The 18,376-nt window shown below is 45.0% G+C and overlaps 1 protein-coding gene across 2 annotated transcripts in view; it reads left to right on the top strand.

Annotated features, from left to right (window-relative positions):
- Positions 1–1,564: 1,564 nt before the first annotated feature.
- FUCA2 (alpha-L-fucosidase 2) overlaps positions 1,565–18,376 on the top strand; it is a 31,929-nt gene continuing 15,117 nt past the window's right edge. For both annotated transcript variants that reach the window (XM_075597153.1, XM_075597152.1), the window contains exons 1-2: positions 1,565–1,865; positions 17,744–17,931. In XM_075597153.1, coding sequence (XP_075453268.1) covers positions 1,627–1,865; positions 17,744–17,931 — 427 coding nt within the window. In that variant the 5' untranslated portion in view covers positions 1,565–1,626. The remainder of the gene's footprint in view (positions 1,866–17,743; positions 17,932–18,376) is intronic.

Raw genomic sequence — 18,376 nt, 5'->3', positions numbered from 1 at the left:
GACTTGAGTTTCCAGACGGTATTGCGGATGACGCCAAATGTCTTTTTCTGCCTGCATTCTGCCCCAGGTTAGATCCTGGAAAATTCGTGGAAATTTTGGTTGAAATATTGCAAAAGGCACAGTCTCGTCTCAGGAAACCGCGTGGCGTAGCGGGAAATCAAACGGGACACATCTGTACAGTATATACCCTTTTATAGCTCTGATTATAGTTGCTTTGGGAACGTTGTATGTATCAGCTACTGTATGTATTATAAGTACTGAACAGTACCGACTCTACCTGTCACCAATACCCTTACCACACTGCAGATGGCAACGGAGACGGACACACTACACAAAAGGGTTCAAGTGTGACGACCAATATTTGTACATATGAAAGTGGATTACACCACACTTCAAGATAGGTATTGAGGTTGCTACTCCCCCTTGAGTGCTCCCTTGCTTTGGGAATTTTGGATCACAGCACTATTTTAAAGCTGTACAACTTATACTGTATAGGAATAGACTGAATCCTGCTGTTTGGTATTAGTATTGCTAATTTAACAACACCCGTCGCTGAAAGCAATCAATATGGGCAAATAATTGATCATTGGCATTTATGCATACAAGTATACCAGGTCATAGGTGATATCCATATGACCATTCAGCCCACAAGCCTACTCGCTATTGGGGATTTTGATCTTGTTTACTGTATATGTTATCACTATCGTTGTTGTTGCTGTTATGAATAACATTTTATTATTTTGCCCACCGGGCAAATTTATGGAATTCATTATGTGCCTCTCGGTTACAGGGGTGTGTGTCTAAATAACACTTCAGTCTGACCACTGATGGGATATTAGAATCCCGGGACATACTCAGTCCAACTTTTCTGTCGATACATTGGAGTACATTCATTACGGTCTATAATTGATCTTATGATCACAATCTTTGCTTTGATGCCATGTTATTTCCCCTGTTTGCACCGGTGTTTATTAATATGATACCCTACTGTATTTAGGTTGAGCGGTTTTGGTTAAGTTTTTAGTATTTGCACTAACCTTTAGACTGCAATAAGCTTTGTGGAGAACTTCATTTTAACCTGCACACTTAATATTTAAAATGCGTATATTTCCTAATTTAAGCATCAGATTTTAAAGGGCAAGAAAAAAGTACTTCAAGTACTTTACTCTTAAAGTAAGGGGAAAAAAGGGGCCAGTCTTCTGCTTTAAAATCCCAAACTTTGTTGGCTTAGGTGAGCTATTCTTGATTGGTCCTATATTAACTAAATACAATTGCCTTTTCTTAGGTGTAATAAGGGGGCTCCCTGCTTCAGATAATGCAAAAAAAAAAAAATAACCCCCCACACCCCCAAAATGACTATATTGGGTTAGGTTGGTCGAAGGAGTACACACAGGAGTTAGTCCTACAATAACTGAATTCAGCTGTCTTTCCCCAGCCACTCCTCAGTGCTGGCGCCCAGGAAAATAAGAGGAGAAAGTAGTGAACTAGTTGAAAATCTACAATATTGTATTCTTCATTTTATCCTTTCGTTTTCTCCAGTGTGCACCGCTGTAATCATGTGACATACACAGTGTGGCGGCTGCAGTCATGTGACAGACAAGAAGTCAGGAGGTTGCTGCCGGACTCATGCACACAGGAAGGACGGGCAGCAGTGCTGAGCTAGCCATGTCCCGGGCAGGGTTGCTGTTGCTCCCTCTGCTGGTCGCGTTCCTCCTGCAGCCGGGGGATTCCCGGACCACCTACCAGCCCACCTGGGAGTCCCTGGATTCCAGGCCGATCCCCGCATGGTTCGATGACGTCAAGTTTGGGATCTTCATCCACTGGGGAGTGTTCTCAGTGCCCAGCTATGGCAGCGAGTGGTTCTGGTGAGCAGAGGCTGCATGGGTCTGTGTGTTGCTTTGGCTGGAGGGGGGGAGTCTGTTGGTTTAATCCTATTTGAAAGCATCAGACCTCAATTTAAATCCTCCTTTGCCGGTCACCAACAGCAAAATGGTTAAATAGTAGTAATTAACCTAATTATTGTTTGAAATACGGAAACGATACAAAAATTGCCTTTGACATATGCAGAATGCTTGGCCTTAGACACACTCAGATGAGTGTTCTGGTGCCAGGAGTGAACAGAGCATCACTTTTTTTTTTTTAAATGCCACCGCTTGCTCTTCCATTTTAAGCACCTGCTATTAACTGCCAGTGAAACATGGTCAAGGGTGAAGGGAAATGGATTTCTCTCGCAGCAGGGTAATTACGGGTTATTGCCCACCTCCCCCGTTATTTAACAGAATTAGGTGTTCTTCTGAAATTAGATCTTTGACTAATGGTTGTTGGTTTGAAATCTATTAAAAAAGGATTCGATCCACTGATCTCGGTGTAATGATGCAAGGAGAGGCATACAAATACTGTACTTTTTTTTTTTTTTTTTAGTTTACAGCTGCATTGTTTGCTTCTCTTGTTCGCACCAGATGATTAAATGCAAATGTCTGTTCATGATGTTTTGGAAGAAAGGAATAAAACTGTCTGATAAGAATGACCTAGTTTCTTTGAATGCAAATGTACATATAAAACGTATTGATAATCAAACATGTTCTTTCACTATCACGTCAGTTGCTGGCTGTATTTTATTTAAATATCAGAAGTTATTTTTTAACCTTATGTATAATTGTATTTATATAGCACCAACCATGTACACAGCGATTACAATGCAAGGTAAATAAATTACAAACAATGGGGATAAGTGCGACGGGTAAATAACAACATAAGGCACACAGCTACCATGTCCAAAAGAGCTTACAATTGCTAAGCAATTCAAAAAGGTTGACAGTGAGAAGAAAGATGCAGCTTCACTGCCAGTTAAACCCTCCATGTGTTCTGTTTCTGCCAGTATGGAAGTGCAGTGGTTGGCCCTTTTGCATTACAACGCCTCACGCACGCATAAGCATTTACCCTTGCACGCACACAAGAAAATATGTACACATATACCAAAACGCACCCATGCACATCAGTGTTCCCACTTTCAAATTGAAGATTTCCTGGTGAAATAAAATTTCCTGGCCAAAAACGTATTTAAAAGGCGACCAGTTGATGTAACAACGGTTTTATTTTGGAGGATGAGACACACCTCTGTGTACTTTTGTTCTGTTGTTCAGCAGTTAATAAACCTGCTGCAGTCAGTGTGCGAGTCACTGTGGCTTGCACCCAAGGCCCTCCCCTGTGGGCCGGCTAACTGAAAGTGAGTGACATGTAAGTGCTATCCCTATCACATCACTGTGATGTCATAAATATACCCCACCCTATTGAATCTTATGTAAATACATTTTATGTCATAAGAAAAACATACAAAGTAGTCGCCGCACCGACTTCTATTTAAATAAAATAACAAATATTCTCTTTATCGGAAATAATGAGAGACTAAATCACAATGTAAGCAAAGAACCTCAAAAAAACTGGGGTGTTGCTGCCCACCCTGAGCACCCACAAAACAGGGGAGCCACTGTCCACCCTGACAGGGCGGATTGAAAGTGAAATGTGGCCCGGGCTTTTTACTTGCCTGCCGCCCCTCCACGACAGCGCTGCGTCATATGACGCCACAACATTGATGGAAAGCTGGTCTCTTACAGAGGCCCCGCTCACTCCTCCGACAATCAGTTTCATTGCTGTGGGGAAGAGTATAGGGCCTCTGTAACCGCGCTGCATAGCACAGCACCGACCCACGCTTGCCCAGTGTATTGACTGTCCAATATGCCCCTGCACCCTGAGCTCCCACAAACCAGGGTAGCCACTGCCCACCCACAAAACAGATGAGCTACTCCCAACACATAGCACAAACAAACACGAGTCACTGCGCACCCAGACCTCAAGTACAGCGATCCAGGGTACCCACAAAAAGGGAGTTGCTGCACACCCACAAGATCAGTGATTGCTTACTCAGGACCGGCCCAGGAACGTTTAGCTTCTACACAACCCTAGCACCAACAGCAATCTGTACCAGAATGGCACCCATCTGTATAAACTGTATGGTCTGGGTTGATTTGCCAACACCGCCGCCTCCCACCACCACGCATGCAAACAGCCCCCCCCCCCCTAAAAGAAGTCTTGTAGCTGATTTCCAAGCCTGAGTGCAATACTTGCCTGATTTACCCATTCTCTTTGTCAGTGCATCCATTACCCACCCATTAGTTGGTTTATACTGTAATATACAGGATTGCACCATTTGTGTGTTTTTCTTTTATCCCATATGTGGTTCCTGGGAGTTGCGTCATAGTGACCTTAGCCTGGCTCCTGCTTTTGTAGACGGTTTCCCATAGATGAGGAGTAGCTGAAGGCATTCACTGTAACACCACGGGAGCCAGCTCAGGACTAGGGAAGGACAGTAGGACCACGGCTGCTGGTCAATCACTAGTCAGCTCAGTTTTGTTCTTCTTGGTTGCCCTCTCCTGCAGACTCCCTTCTCAATCAGAAGTGCCGTGAAGAGTCATTTAAATACTGCTCTATCCTTTTCTGCAGATCTTATAACATCGTGGCTGCCTACACTTAACTGCTTCGTCACATGATCCAGTTTGCATAACCTTTTTAATTACAGGCTGATTTCAGCAACCAGGTTTGCAATCCAGTAAAACAGGAATGTATCCTGAGCCCTACCTGTCCTCTTAACCAGTTTCAGCAAAGTAATGTTCTTTATTACAGTTCAGGTTTGTAACTTTCCTGCTTCGATTTATAATGCAATTACAGTACAATACCCCTCCATAAAACCTGTCTAAAATATGTCATAAACTCTGTTCATTAGACTATGTAAATGTTCTGCATTATTGTCAGTCCCACTAATAAATAAAATCTACCCGCAAGAGCTGGGCATGGTGGAAGTAATGTGTTCTATGAACAATGGGCCCATATAATATACTTTTTTCTGCAAAATATCTTTTTTTTTTATTGATCTAGCTTTAAAGTACAACAGATGTTGGGTTACCATAGCAAATAATCATAGGATTAATAATGACACGCAAACTTTGGTAGTTCCAAATACAAAATAGACAAGTTTTATGTGTATTAACAAACCTGTGCATTATTGACTGACCTGTAATATATTTGGTCACTTGTAAAGATGCACTTCGTGTTCTGGATGACAATTAACATTTTTCAAATACAAAGCTGTATTTTGTATAACAATTCACATGAAAACATCTCAAACAACCTTTCCTTAGTGGTTAAAGACACAAAAAGCGTTATTGGCTCCAACAAATAATTACAGTGGATAACCCCCTATTACCTATTCCAGTTTCCTTCGAAAACACAAAAAATCCCTAGAAAAATCTGCACTCTGGGTTAGAACTGGGCTTTGAGCTGTGAATTAGAGGCCAGAGGAATAGAGAATAAGCTTCATTCTGCCACAAATGCTAGGACTAGAGTTGGGCTATATACCAATATAATAATAGTAATATTGCACCAATAAAAAATGCAGATAAGACGGTCTATATTGAAATGTTTTATTATTGTGATATTGCTGTTGGCAAATGACATGCAGCTTTAAAAAAAAAAGGCAGAGCAGGCAATGTAAACGGAAGTGCAGAACCCTCCGTCCCCAAAGATCATTATTCCCTGTGTTTATCAATTTCCCTAAATACCTTCAGAATGACGTATATTAAACAAAAAAGAAAAACAAATTTAAACTGATGGTTTTTTTTGCCTTGAACAACTAATCTTGTTATTGTGGGACATTTTTTGTTATTGACCAACGCTACTCAGGATTCTGCGTTGTATATTGATTTATCAAGATGGGTCAACATTTTTCTTGCAAACATGAACTGCTTGACAAGCAGCATAGACTGCAGCGTTAAAGCACCAGTCCTTTTAAGGGTGGTCTGGGTTTTGGGAATACTCTATGAAATATCAAATACAAATGAACACATTTCGATTCTTGGGAATAACTAATGGAGTATCAAATCCATATAACCAAACTTCATACATTGATGGAATATTGATTGGTTACACCCCAAACATGGCATGTTGGTCGGGCCCGTTCTGAGTGCTTGTTGCTGTGATAGCAACATTATTAAAGAGCTTAGACCACACCCTTGGCCCCTGCAAAATAGTCTGGTTGTCCCCCAATACATTAAAGATGATAGCGGGTTTGCACAGTTATGTCTAATATAGTATATAGCCGTTATAAATCCAAGGGGATAAATTGCTGTTTAAGTGACCATGTTGGTGACCTTCACAAATGGAACTTTAGGGGCTTATTCAATAAAGTGCAGATTTTGCACTACCACACGGAAATTCCCATTGACTTGAGTGGGCGCTTGTGTGGTACTGCTGAATCGGCGCTCCCTCTCTTTTTATTGAACATGTCCCTTAGTCTGTTTCTCAACTGTGATAACCAGTAGTTTCCCGACCGCACTTCCACCGTACATGTTGACCATTCCATCCTCTGATTTGTGGGTTTTTTGGGGAATGTGACCAAATGGCTCCTATTTCCCAAATCTACAGCTTTCCCTTGCTCGTTCATGATTATCTTGGCTGCCAAGCTAGATTATATCTTCAAAATAATGAAAAGGTTTAAAATGAACAGGCCGCACCACTGGTGAACACTGTAATACAATATTCACAGACTACAATGTGCTACCAAAAGGCCAACATCTGCATTAAGGCTTAATGTATGGGATGCAGCCAGATGTATTCAATGTGCAATCTGCAAACACAATCAGAATGTTTATATTGATTATAGAACCCTTTGACACAACTATTAGAATATTGTTTGCGTGTGAATAATGAAGACAGTTGCCTTTTACGCTTACTTTTTTGCAGTAAAGGGTAAATATATCTCTGACTACATGGGTATTTTGTCTGCTGTGCTTTCCCTTTATTATCCCTGTTTTAACCTGCAGCTTTCCATTTTGTTTAGTGTGTGGTAGCAGAATGCATACGTAAACTAGGCCAACGATCCGTGCACACCCTGATTTGCACTTCAAAAAGAACCCGACACTGATTTTTAGTTGGTAAAACTTAGGTCACGTTTATAGTGCTGGCGATGGCGCCGCAACTGATGACGTCACCCGTTGCCGTCGCCACTGGCGAAAGTTGCACTTTAGTTTGGAGCAACGTCGCTGGCGACAAGGCCAGTGACGTCACAAAGGGGATGGGCAGAGTGCAGTAGACGCTCTGTGATTGGTGTAGAGACAGTCACATGTGGCAACTGTTGCTCCCTAAATCAAATTTCAATGGCTTCCAAATTTTTTGTTGCTCCATCGCCGAAAAAACAGTCCTTAAAAACAAAAAAAATGTAAACATCGAAACACCTGGGACGAGGTCCTGGACAGCTCGCCACCTGGCTAAGCCTCCACTGCTGGATTCATTCATTGAGAGATACTGCATAACTTGCAACTTGCCCTTCTCCATTGCGGCTGACTAGGCCCAACCATATAGCTGTTACTGTGAGCCCACCTATCTTTTGTTTGGACAAGTGTACTCCGTGATTACGGTCGCATCCCCATCACAGTTGGTCTGGCAATTAATGTGGGACAAAACCAGCTATAACGAGAAAAATACTGGAGAAGATCACTTGCTGTAAGCACAAAACAGGTGCAACAAAACTAGTTGTATTGCTTATGAACACAAAAGGAGCGGGAGGGTAGGAAAACTCTTGCGCTTTGTTCTGTTTTTGTCCCACTTCACGTCTGTGGCATTTAACCCCATGTCCCCACAACTCCCCATCCCTCCCCCACGTGCCCCTTGCATGCCCTCCTACGTGCAGAGGTGCATCCATGTGAGGGACACCACTCAACTCGCCCCCCCCCAGTGACAGAGTATTCCTTATTTTCCTCATGATTAGCTTCTTACACACACTATACACCTTATTTGGTTCATCACCTTTACGAATCGGGATATCCCTTTTGAAAACCTCGTGCCTCCATGACCGTCAATGTAAACTCAGTTTTGATAATCAGAAACCTCACTCATAAGTAAAATAAATAGGTTAAAAAAGATTATAATGAATCAGATCTCTAGATTAGCAGTGCGCATACTGGGGGGCGTGAGAATTTGTGGGGGGGTGCGGGTGGTTACAGAGGCCCCACGCTATTCCGTCACATGACTCGTGACGTCATTTGACACCGAGCCATTGGGAGAGGGGAGCGCGAATACTTGTTTGTGCACCCCTGTTCTAGATGAACAAAACCACTTAGAAACCACTCCATGGACTTCACTGCGTTCCAGTGACTGGAATGTAATAGAATAAGTACAGGCATACCCCGGTTTAAGGGCACTCACTTTAAGTACCCTCGCGAGTAAGGACATATCGCCCAATAGGCAAACGGCAGCTCGCTCATGCGCCTGTCGGCACGTCCTGAACAGCAATACCGGCTCCCTACCTGTACCGAAGCTGTGCGCAAGCGGGGAGACTGTAGAGCCTGTTACAAATGCGTTATTTACATCAGTTATGCAGATATATGACGATTGCAGTACAGTACATGCATCGATAAGTGGGAAAAGGTAGTGCTTCCCTTTAAGTACATTTTCACTTTACATACATGCTCTGGACCCATTGCGTACGTTAATGCGGGGTATGCCTGTAATATTGCCATGCAGAATACAGAGCTCAAATGAGCTCATCCAGGCACACAGATCTAGTTCTAGCTAATTCTTTGTTTAATGCATTTACCCTCCCTAAAGCCAAGCTGTTCATTAGCCTGGTGTTGGTGTATTATGTATGCAGAGACAATGCCAAAACACATCTGTTTAAAGGAGAAGAAAAATACACTGAATATATCTCTTTCTACACCTAAAATTGTCTAAGAAAAACTAAAAGAAACAACAATTAGAGCAGCATCCGCATTCATTAACACTGAAGTTAGACCCTCGCCTAAAGAAAGCTTAAAGCAGCACTTTTTCTTTCTTTCTTTATATTTATTTACCTTGTTTAAAACAATGGGCCTCCAGCAGCATTCTAGCTGTAAGCTACCTGGGCACACAGTCTCTATTTCATTTTAAAATTCCCTTCCAAGAATTCCTGACTGGGAGACGCGATATGATCATTAAGGTTGGCCTCACTCTGGTGACCAATAGAAATCTGGGACATCAAGCTTAAAAATACTTCATTTTGTGGACGGGGAGGATATCTGCTGGCACCTATTATTTAAGGAATTATCCTTTAACCTTTACAGTGCCCTATTGATGTACGCCAAAGACACTTCTTGTGTACCAGTTACGTCATAGGCACTTGCTTGTTTTCCATGGGGTAATTGAGGTCAACCGAACCGGAATGTAAGTGGCGCTCCCTCCACTTCTGTTTGCGCCATCTGGGGCCTGGTCGCAGACATTTGAATGCTTCAGGGCAATCATATTACATGGAAGGTGATAGAAGATTTTTGGGGCGCTCCCTCTAATTCTCAAAAAATAGGAACCGATAATATGCCCGACAGTCGCTGTCTTCAAAAGTAAAGTCTATATAAAGAAAAAGGTACAATACTGGCCCGATATGTATTGCTGCTCAACCCAGAAAGGATCCTCCTGTGATCCTCGTGGAACGATATAAACAGAATGCGGGGAGCGCAAAAAGAAAAATAAAGAATAAAGAATGAACAGTAGTTGGTAACAATATTGCTGTAATGTGGGAAATCACAGCTCTCTGTAACGAGTGCTCACCACAAACTAGACAGGACCGCAGGGCTGAGGTGGGGATGTTGATAGCCACCGACCTACAACCGCGCAAGCTCGTCCGGCGTGCAGAATGGTAGTCGTGTAGCTGGGTCAGGGTAGGAGAGGACAGATTGGTCGTGATGCTCGCCGTGATCTAGGATAGGAGAAATCGGATAGTCGTTGCGGGGTCCAGGAGTGATCTATTGCTCTACGGGTTATAATGCTAAAACACTGACATGATCAAACTCTAATTGTCAATATGCTATGTAAATGAAGAACACCCTTGTGAAGGGTATATAAGAGCTGCGCTTGCTGCACGTCCACAGCCAGAACCTGACAAAGCATCACATGATGCGGAAGGCGTTGTTCAAGACGTGTAGCTTTTTGACCGCCGACAGCCACCATAGCCCTCCCAAGCGCCTTGTATCCTGTCCTGTTGACCGGACGCGGGAGCAGGAGCGCACTGATTTCAATGCTTGAAGTGGCTGCGAGTACCAGAGGCGTCTTTTATGTGTGGGTATACTGTTACTCATGTTTCTTAAAGAATAAATTGCATTCTTTCAGACCACCTGTGTGGCTGTCTGTCATCCCTATTGGGTCCCTTCGTGAGGACGCTGGGCGTCTAAGTACGTGAATACCCCATAGAGAGGGAAAAGGCCAAGGAGGAAAGATTTTCTACTGAGGAAAGTGGGGATTACAGGCTGTAAAGAACTACCTTTTGTGAGACAGTCTCACACATGGCCGTGTGAGTACATCCCTCATATTGATATTATACTTATCCACATCACCCTGAGAGCGGTGATTTCCCACATTACAGCAATATTGTTACTAACTACTGTTCATTCTTTATTTTTCTTTTTGTGCTCCCCGCACTCTGTTTATATCAATCATATTACATGAAGTCTTCTGACACGCGGGTGTGTAATGGTTCAAACAGCCCTGCCCTTGCCTCTCCCGAATGGGGGCACCACTTCTGTTTCTGGCATCTGGGGCCTAGTCTTGTCATGTGATCCCTCTCAGGAGTGCTAGAGGTCTGGTGACCCCAGACCACAGCACTCTTAAGGCTGCGCTTATGGCGACGCGACGTTGCGGCAAAACAAATGTATTGCTGCCGTCGCGACGGGAGCGATGTGGCGGCGCGAAATTTGGAAGCCGGTCAAATTGGATTTTTCAGAGGCTGTCGCCACATGTAACAGCCTCTGAACCAATCAATGGCCAGGTCGCTTGCAACGTCGCTGCAAAGTGAAATACAACTTTATCCGTCCCGTCGCCATCGTGCGCACTATAAGTGCGGCCTAAAGGTCAATGCACTGCAGTGCATGTGTAAGGAATCCGCTCCGCGGTTTACTGGTTGCTTTACCTTGCAGACTTGTGCAGTCCTGGAGCACCTCTCCTGATGTTTGCTGCAGCCTGGATTCACTCACCAAAGCAATACACACTCCCTCTGGTATCTATTGCAGCTGTGCAGCCTTTCATTGCAAACTATACTTGCATTCACTCATTAGGGGCAGTACCTTCACACCCCCGCCGGGGATTGGCCCGCTGGCCTTTAAGTATTGCTTGCCCATAATGCTCCTTGCCGAGCATAGTCCTAACTGGATGTCATCTGTTTTGCCACAAGCTCTCGCTTGTTCCCCTTTGCTGATACCAGGTCACGCCCTGCGTCCTTCAGCTTCCTTCAAGCCGCTTGTTCTCCCATGCTGATTCCAGGTTACGTCCTGCATCCTTCAGCTCCCTTCAAGCCGCTTGTTTCCTTGTGCTGATACGGAGGTATTCCCTGCGTCCTTCAGCTTCTGTTCCCCTGTGCTGAAGCAGAGGTTTCGTCCCTGCGTCCTTCAGCCTCCTGGATTCCTGCACTAAGTAGAGGTTCGTCCCTGCGTTCTGCAGTCTCCTGGATTCCTGCACTGAAGCGGAGGTTTCCCTGTATCTACAGCTTCCTGGTTCCTGGGGCCTACTCTTTCCCTAATATAGAGAGGCCGTGTCCTGGTTCCTGCGCTGAAACAGTGGATTCCCTTGCCCGCTCAGGACTTTTGCGTTGTAGCACTGGTGCACCCGTACAGCAAGACGGTGTGCCATTCTGGTCTGCCTACCATCTCCTGTGACCAGCACCATGGGCCATGGTCGTCGCTCGCGCAAAGGCCAACCCCGCGCTCCTAAGCTGAAGCGGGTCTCTCCTATCTCCTTGTTGCCAAACTCCTGCATGGACAATGTTTATCCTGACGTCTCCTGTTCTGACCCTGGCTTGTACAACGACGACGCTGTCTTCTCCAATCCTGATCCTGCGACATACGACTACGAACTGCGCAACCCGGATCAGCCTGCGCGGTCTCAGGTCGGTGCTTTTACAACCCCACCTCGGCCTCGCGGTCCGGTCCTGGTTTGTGGCGAGCAGAACCCTGACAGTATGCTCGGCCACACAAACTCGGACCCCGCTGAGGTGAGGGTTGGTACGTTTTTTTCTGAAATCCTGTCCCGACCTGTAGACCAGTCCCAGTATCAAGACTGGTATCTGTGCGATATACTACCCCTGATGGAGGATCCATGTATGTTTGATGGTTTAACTCCTTTGCAAAAGAAATGCCGTAATGATCTCATTAGTAAGGCTTCCTGCCTCAGAGACTTAAAACAGTATTTTGCCACTTGTGTCCTCTCCCCTGATTCCCCTTCTCCCTGGGATAAGGTGAATTCTGTGAAACGGGCCAACGCCTGTAGGACTCTCAATGCCCTGGCTTTGTCATTGGACATTCACGTAGTACTCCCGGACCCTTTCGTCATGGTGGCTCTCGCTCAGAGTACGCTGCATTTACTTTCCTCGGTATTGGACGTTCGCCTGTTAAAACAGGATCGCCTCCTGGCGGCCTACGCCGCCATTTGGCAGTTTCCCTCTGCTGCCAGTCCGGTCGCTAAACCGGGTGACGTATCTTCCTCTCCGGGAGATGATCAAACGGACCCATTAGCAATTTCTCCTAACGTTGTAACTGCCACGGTTCCTAGCCCTGATTGTATGCCCGGGTTCCTTGACTCCAATGATACGTCTACATTAACCCCTGCCAATCAGGTCTGTGAAGCTCCCCTGGAGTATACATGTGTTTCGCTAACCAACACTAAGGTTAGAATATCAGAGAAAATGTCCCTTAGTTCTCCTATTTCTAGCTTTGAATCCCTCTCTCTAGGTCTTGAGGGTTTTCCAGCTTTAACCTCTGCTAGGCAGTCCTGTGTACTTTCCCCGTCAGAGAAAGAATCCCTAAGTTCTGTTCCCAGGGTAATTTCTGTATTAACCCCTGAGGGGCAGCTCTCTGAGTCTCCTTTGATAATTCCCTGTTCTCTGCCAGCCACGGTCACGCCCCTAGCTCCAGAGGAGAGATCCCTTGTCTCTCCTAATACAGAGAAAAAATTTCCTGTGTTTTACTCTCAGGCACTGTCTGCATTAACCCCTGTAAATTCTTGCTGCCTCCAAGTTAATGCCTTCGTTTTAGCCCCAGAGAATGAGTCCACAAGTCAGACAGCAGAGGTTGCATTGAGGGATTCCCATAACCGTACGGAGTCCCTAGATATTCTTTGCTATAAATCCCCTGCTTCAGCTCAAGTTTCCGCAGTTTCGTCTCCGGAGACTTCGGCTAAAGTTCTGGTTCCTGATAAATGTATTCAGGAGTCAGGTTTTTCCCTAAGCTTAGTCGCAGAGTTCCTTCTCCCGGGTATTTCACTGAACCAGCCTGTCGCCCACATAGCGGTGATCCCTGCTTCAGCGCATAGTTCCCACATTATGGAGTCTGCAGTAAGTTCTGGTTTCCCAGACATTCCTTACCAAATACCTACTTCAGAGACCAGTACAGTTATGATTAACCCCCATGTACTGTCTGAGTTCTCCTCCTCTTTAAGCTTAGGGTTAAAGGCATACAGTAGTCTGTATGTCTCTCCTGGGGTTCATATTGTGTTCCCAGGAATGTTTGCTGACGCACGGTTTTCTCCCAAGAGTGACGCTTTTCCATATAGATTAGTAAAAGCTTGCACACTCTTTCCCTTTTCGCTGAATTGTGTCTTTCTAGTTTTGAGACTCTGAGAGGTAATGATTCTCCTTCTGATTCTGAAGCTCTTCCTACAAGGAGTATCCTGTCTGGGGGTCCCCCTGATTTCTCTCTCCAGGCTAATTCTCCAGGGATCAGCATATCTGTGGTCACTCCCTTAGTACTGTCTGAGGTCACCATGCATATATTACAAGTTCTGGGGTTTAACTCTGAGCTGTTTAGCTGTCCTGCCTTTGCTGAAACCCAGTCCCTCAGTACTGTGTCTAAATATGCCCCAGCAAACATGGGGTTACTCTGGGAAGAAATTAAAACTCCTGTCTTAAAGGGTATTTTTTCTCACATGTCCAGCAAATCTAGAACCTCAGTAATTGTTTCTAAGTCACTTATCAATACATCTGATTTTTTCTCTAATCAAACCCAGACACCCTCACTATCGGTTAGGAGTCCTGTGATCAGAGATTTTGCACTAGAAAACACACCAATTCATGTTTTTGTCAGGTTAGGTACCCCTGTGGTTAGGGCCATTGCAGTTTCGGAAAAGACTCCTTGTACTCCTAAGGTGCCTGTCATTAAGAGTTTTCATAGTTCATACTTGCTGCTTGTTGATTCTCAGGGCCCGGTCACTGAGGTACAGACTTCAGCTTCTGATGTTAGCTTCCCTCCCACCACTACCCTGGCTCTGCCTTTTTCTCAAGCTACTGATTTGAAGATCCCAAGGACTATTCCTGATTCACTGACAATATTATCTCCCAATGAAGATTTCCCAGTATTGGAGAACTCTACTGTTGTTTGCTTCTCTGCTCCTGCTAAACCATGGTTTTGTCCCTCGGAATTTTCGGTTGCCCCTGTTATTTCCTCTCAGTTGGAAATACTCTGTACGTATCCCAAGATTTCGGTCCCTATGCCTGGTTTACTGCTTGCTTTGTCACCTTCCATACCAATACCGGGAGATGCTTCTAACCAGCCTATACCCTTACTAACCATTACCTGGGAACCTTCTAGAGGAAAAATTCCTCGCAAATTCCAACATGCAGTGGTCAGCCAAGACTTTTTCTGTTACAAAGTTTCTCCTGGTGTATTCGATCAACTATCAGGCCCGCTGATCCTAGATTCAGGTTTCTTTATTAAGGACTGGGCTTTCAGTTGGGGTTCTTCTACCGTTTTTGCTCTGGAACTCTCTGGTTCTTCACAGCCCTGGATTTCCAAGACATTTTGCGAGGCGAGCCATGTACCAAGGATGTTTCTTCCATCAATCTCATATCCTAGAACTGTACTCACCAAGGAACTGCTCGTTTACGGATCCCCTTTCCACCTAAAGAACTTTAGGAACAACTCGATGTCTCCGAGACCCATGGATGGCCCTGTCTGGCCGCAGTTTTCACCGTGGGGTGGGGGTACACTAAGGAGTAACCACGAGTCTCTGGACCACGACTCTACCCCCAATCCTAGACGGTTCAGCAACAATTCCCGGTCCCCCAACTCTAGGTGTGCTCATGTTCGCCCGGAGGTCTCGCGTGAAGGGGGGGGTACTGTAAGGAATCCGCTCCGCGGTTTACTGGTTGCTTTACCTTGCAGACTTGTGCAGTCCTGGAGCACCTCTCCTGATGTTTGCTGCAGCCTGGATTCACTCACCAAAGCAATACACACTCCCTCTGGTATCTATTGCAGCTGTGCAGCCTTTCATTGCAAACTATACTTGCATTCACTCATTAGGGGCAGTACCTTCACACCCCCGCCGGGGATTGGCCCGCTGGCCTTTAAGTATTGCTTGCCCATAATGCTCCTTGCCGAGCATAGTCCTAACTGGATGTCATCTGTTTTGCCACAAGCTCTCGCTTGTTCCCCTTTGCTGATACCAGGTCACGCCCTGCGTCCTTCAGCTTCCTTCAAGCCGCTTGTTCTCCCATGCTGATTCCAGGTTACGTCCTGCATCCTTCAGCTCCCTTCAAGCCGCTTGTTTCCTTGTGCTGATACGGAGGTATTCCCTGCGTCCTTCAGCTTCTGTTCCCCTGTGCTGAAGCAGAGGTTTCGTCCCTGCGTCCTTCAGCCTCCTGGATTCCTGCACTAAGTAGAGGTTCGTCCCTGCGTTCTGCAGTCTCCTGGATTCCTGCACTGAAGCGGAGGTTTCCCTGTATCTACAGCTTCCTGGTTCCTGGGGCCTACTCTTTCCCTAATATAGAGAGGCCGTGTCCTGGTTCCTGCGCTGAAACAGTGGATTCCCTTGCCCGCTCAGGACTTTTGCGTTGTAGCACTGGTGCACCCGTACAGCAAGACGGTGTGCCATTCTGGTCTGCCTACCATCTCCTGTGACCAGCACCATGGGCCATGGTCGTCGCTCGCGCAAAGGCCAACCCCGCGCTCCTAAGCTGAAGCGGGTCTCTCCTATCTCCTTGTTGCCAAACTCCTGCATGGACAATGTTTATCCTGACGTCTCCTGTTCTGACCCTGGCTTGTACAACGACGACGCTGTCTTCTCCAATCCTGATCCTGCGACATACGACTACGAACTGCGCAACCCGGATCAGCCTGCGCGGTCTCAGGTCGGTGCTTTTACAACCCCACCTCGGCCTCGCGGTCCGGTCCTGGTTTGTGGCGAGCAGAACCCTGACAGCATGCCAGGTATTTCTGACATGAAATGTGTCTGCTAAAAAAATGCAAGAACTAGAAAATGTTGCAATGAGAATGTACTTTGAATACTGGAATGACAGTAGGAGCATGTATCAGCCTTTTAGAAGCTTTGGTAAGGATAAATGGATGAAAGGAATGCCAATTAAAATATTTGGAAAGGCGTGTTGTTTGATGCTCTAAAAGAGGAACTGTGGTAGCAAATGATAATACTGGGAAAAACAACCGTTTGAATATTGAATGTCCAAAAGGATGTAACCTGGTAAAAAATGATCCCACAATGCAAAGCAGTAAGGATAAGGTCATTTACACCTGCCGGTGTCCAATAGATTATAACATCCTATTTGTATAACAGTATAAATCAACGATCAAACTGGAACAGACTCACTTGGGATTCTTTGTCCATGATGAGTGATGAGTCCATTAAATCCAGAGACCCAGGGTTGAGTGTGCTTCCGTTGGTAGATAAGCATCAAAGTAGGTAGAAAGAGAAAAAACGGAGCACTATATCCATCAGCAAAAAAGACCACCAGGAGAGCGTTAATACAACGCGTTGGTGTGTGTTGTATTAACCCTGGATCCATTAAATTAGCTTTTATAGTATGGGAACGCTCTCCTGGTGGTCTTTTTTGCTGATGGATATAGTGCTCCGTTTTTTCTCTTTCTACCTACTTTAATTAAAATATTTGAAATGTGAACAAATTAGCCGAGGGGGTTTAGACAATAAGGAATTGATGCCAAAATCAAGTTGTATGGCTTCCCAGTAAGAAGGGAGAATTGACATGAATGGTTCTTACCTGCTTCATTCTGTAAAAGTGTTTAACTGTGTAGAGTAAGCACTTATTTTATATCCGCCAATTTTGCCGAATGAAATTCACCATTGAAGTGCATGTGGAATTTCGTCCGTAAATGACCCGATTGGCCACTTCGGCCCTAAGGCTCAAAGTTACTAAACTGTGAGTTCTCAAACTTTTCCCTATTGTGGACCACATCAGTGTTAATAGGGATGGCTAAAATTCTTACCTAGCCTCTGTTCATGAATTTTGCTCTGTTTAGTTTAGTAACTATTTCTGTCAACACGAGCCGGAGTAGAAAAATTATGTAGTGCAATTGCCCACTAAGCACCGGAGCCATTAAAGGGTGATCCATTGGATAGAGCTGATCATGCTTTGGTGACTCCAGGGCCAAGACTGTTCATTGGGCTGTGAAGCCATCTCTCTGTTAGGCAAACTAAGCTCAATTCACAGATCTCCCCTAACATGGACGTAAGCTTGTTCCCTAATATGGATATGTGCTTTCCCACAAATTAAAAGGGGCATGCATCTAAAGTAGTATAAATACACACATACACATATACACTTATACACACATACATACACACATACACTTATACACACATACATACACACATACACTGCTAAAACAATCATTAATTTTGTATTTCACGCTTACCTGATGTTGTATTTTAGGTGGTATTGGCAGGGGAGCAAATTACAGCCCTTTGTAGATTTTATGTCCAAGAACTACCCCCCCGGCTTTCGATATGAAGACTTCGGACCGCAGTTCACAGCTGAGTTCTATGATCCCATGCACTGGGCGAAAACTCTGGTGGCTTCTGGGGCCAAGTACGTTGTCCTAACTTCAAAGCATCATGAAGGTAAAGCACACACTGAGACAGCTGATTAGTTGATATTTGTTGAGTTGTATGAGGCTTATGAGAGGAAACAATGAAGCTACTGAATAGCATACACAAACATGTCTTCCTCCCTCTTCTCTTTTGTGCTTCTGCGCTAGTTGTAAGAACACAAACATTTAGGTGAGCAGTGAGAAGGACACAGGCACTCTCACCTTGACAAAGGCAGTGTGATACTGCCGAATCGTTGGTCTATTTTTGGCACCGTGTGCCTGTGTCTCTCTCTGCTCACCTCTGCATCCATTGGGACACTTGGACTCCTTTAGAAACAGAGCACCAGCAGCTAAGTACCCTAATTTTGCCTCAGTCCTGAGTGTCTGCATTCCCTTTTGTATCACAAACATTTATTCACAAACAAATTCCACCACTGGCCAGGTTTTCAAGATTGCACCAAAAACCATCACATTTA

This window comes from Ascaphus truei, chromosome 4, assembly GCF_040206685.1.
Source record: "Ascaphus truei isolate aAscTru1 chromosome 4, aAscTru1.hap1, whole genome shotgun sequence".
Classification (NCBI taxonomy): domain Eukaryota; kingdom Metazoa; phylum Chordata; class Amphibia; order Anura; family Ascaphidae; genus Ascaphus; species Ascaphus truei.
The sequence above is the reverse complement of the archived record's forward strand: the minus strand, read 5'-3'. Positions and strand labels throughout refer to the sequence as shown.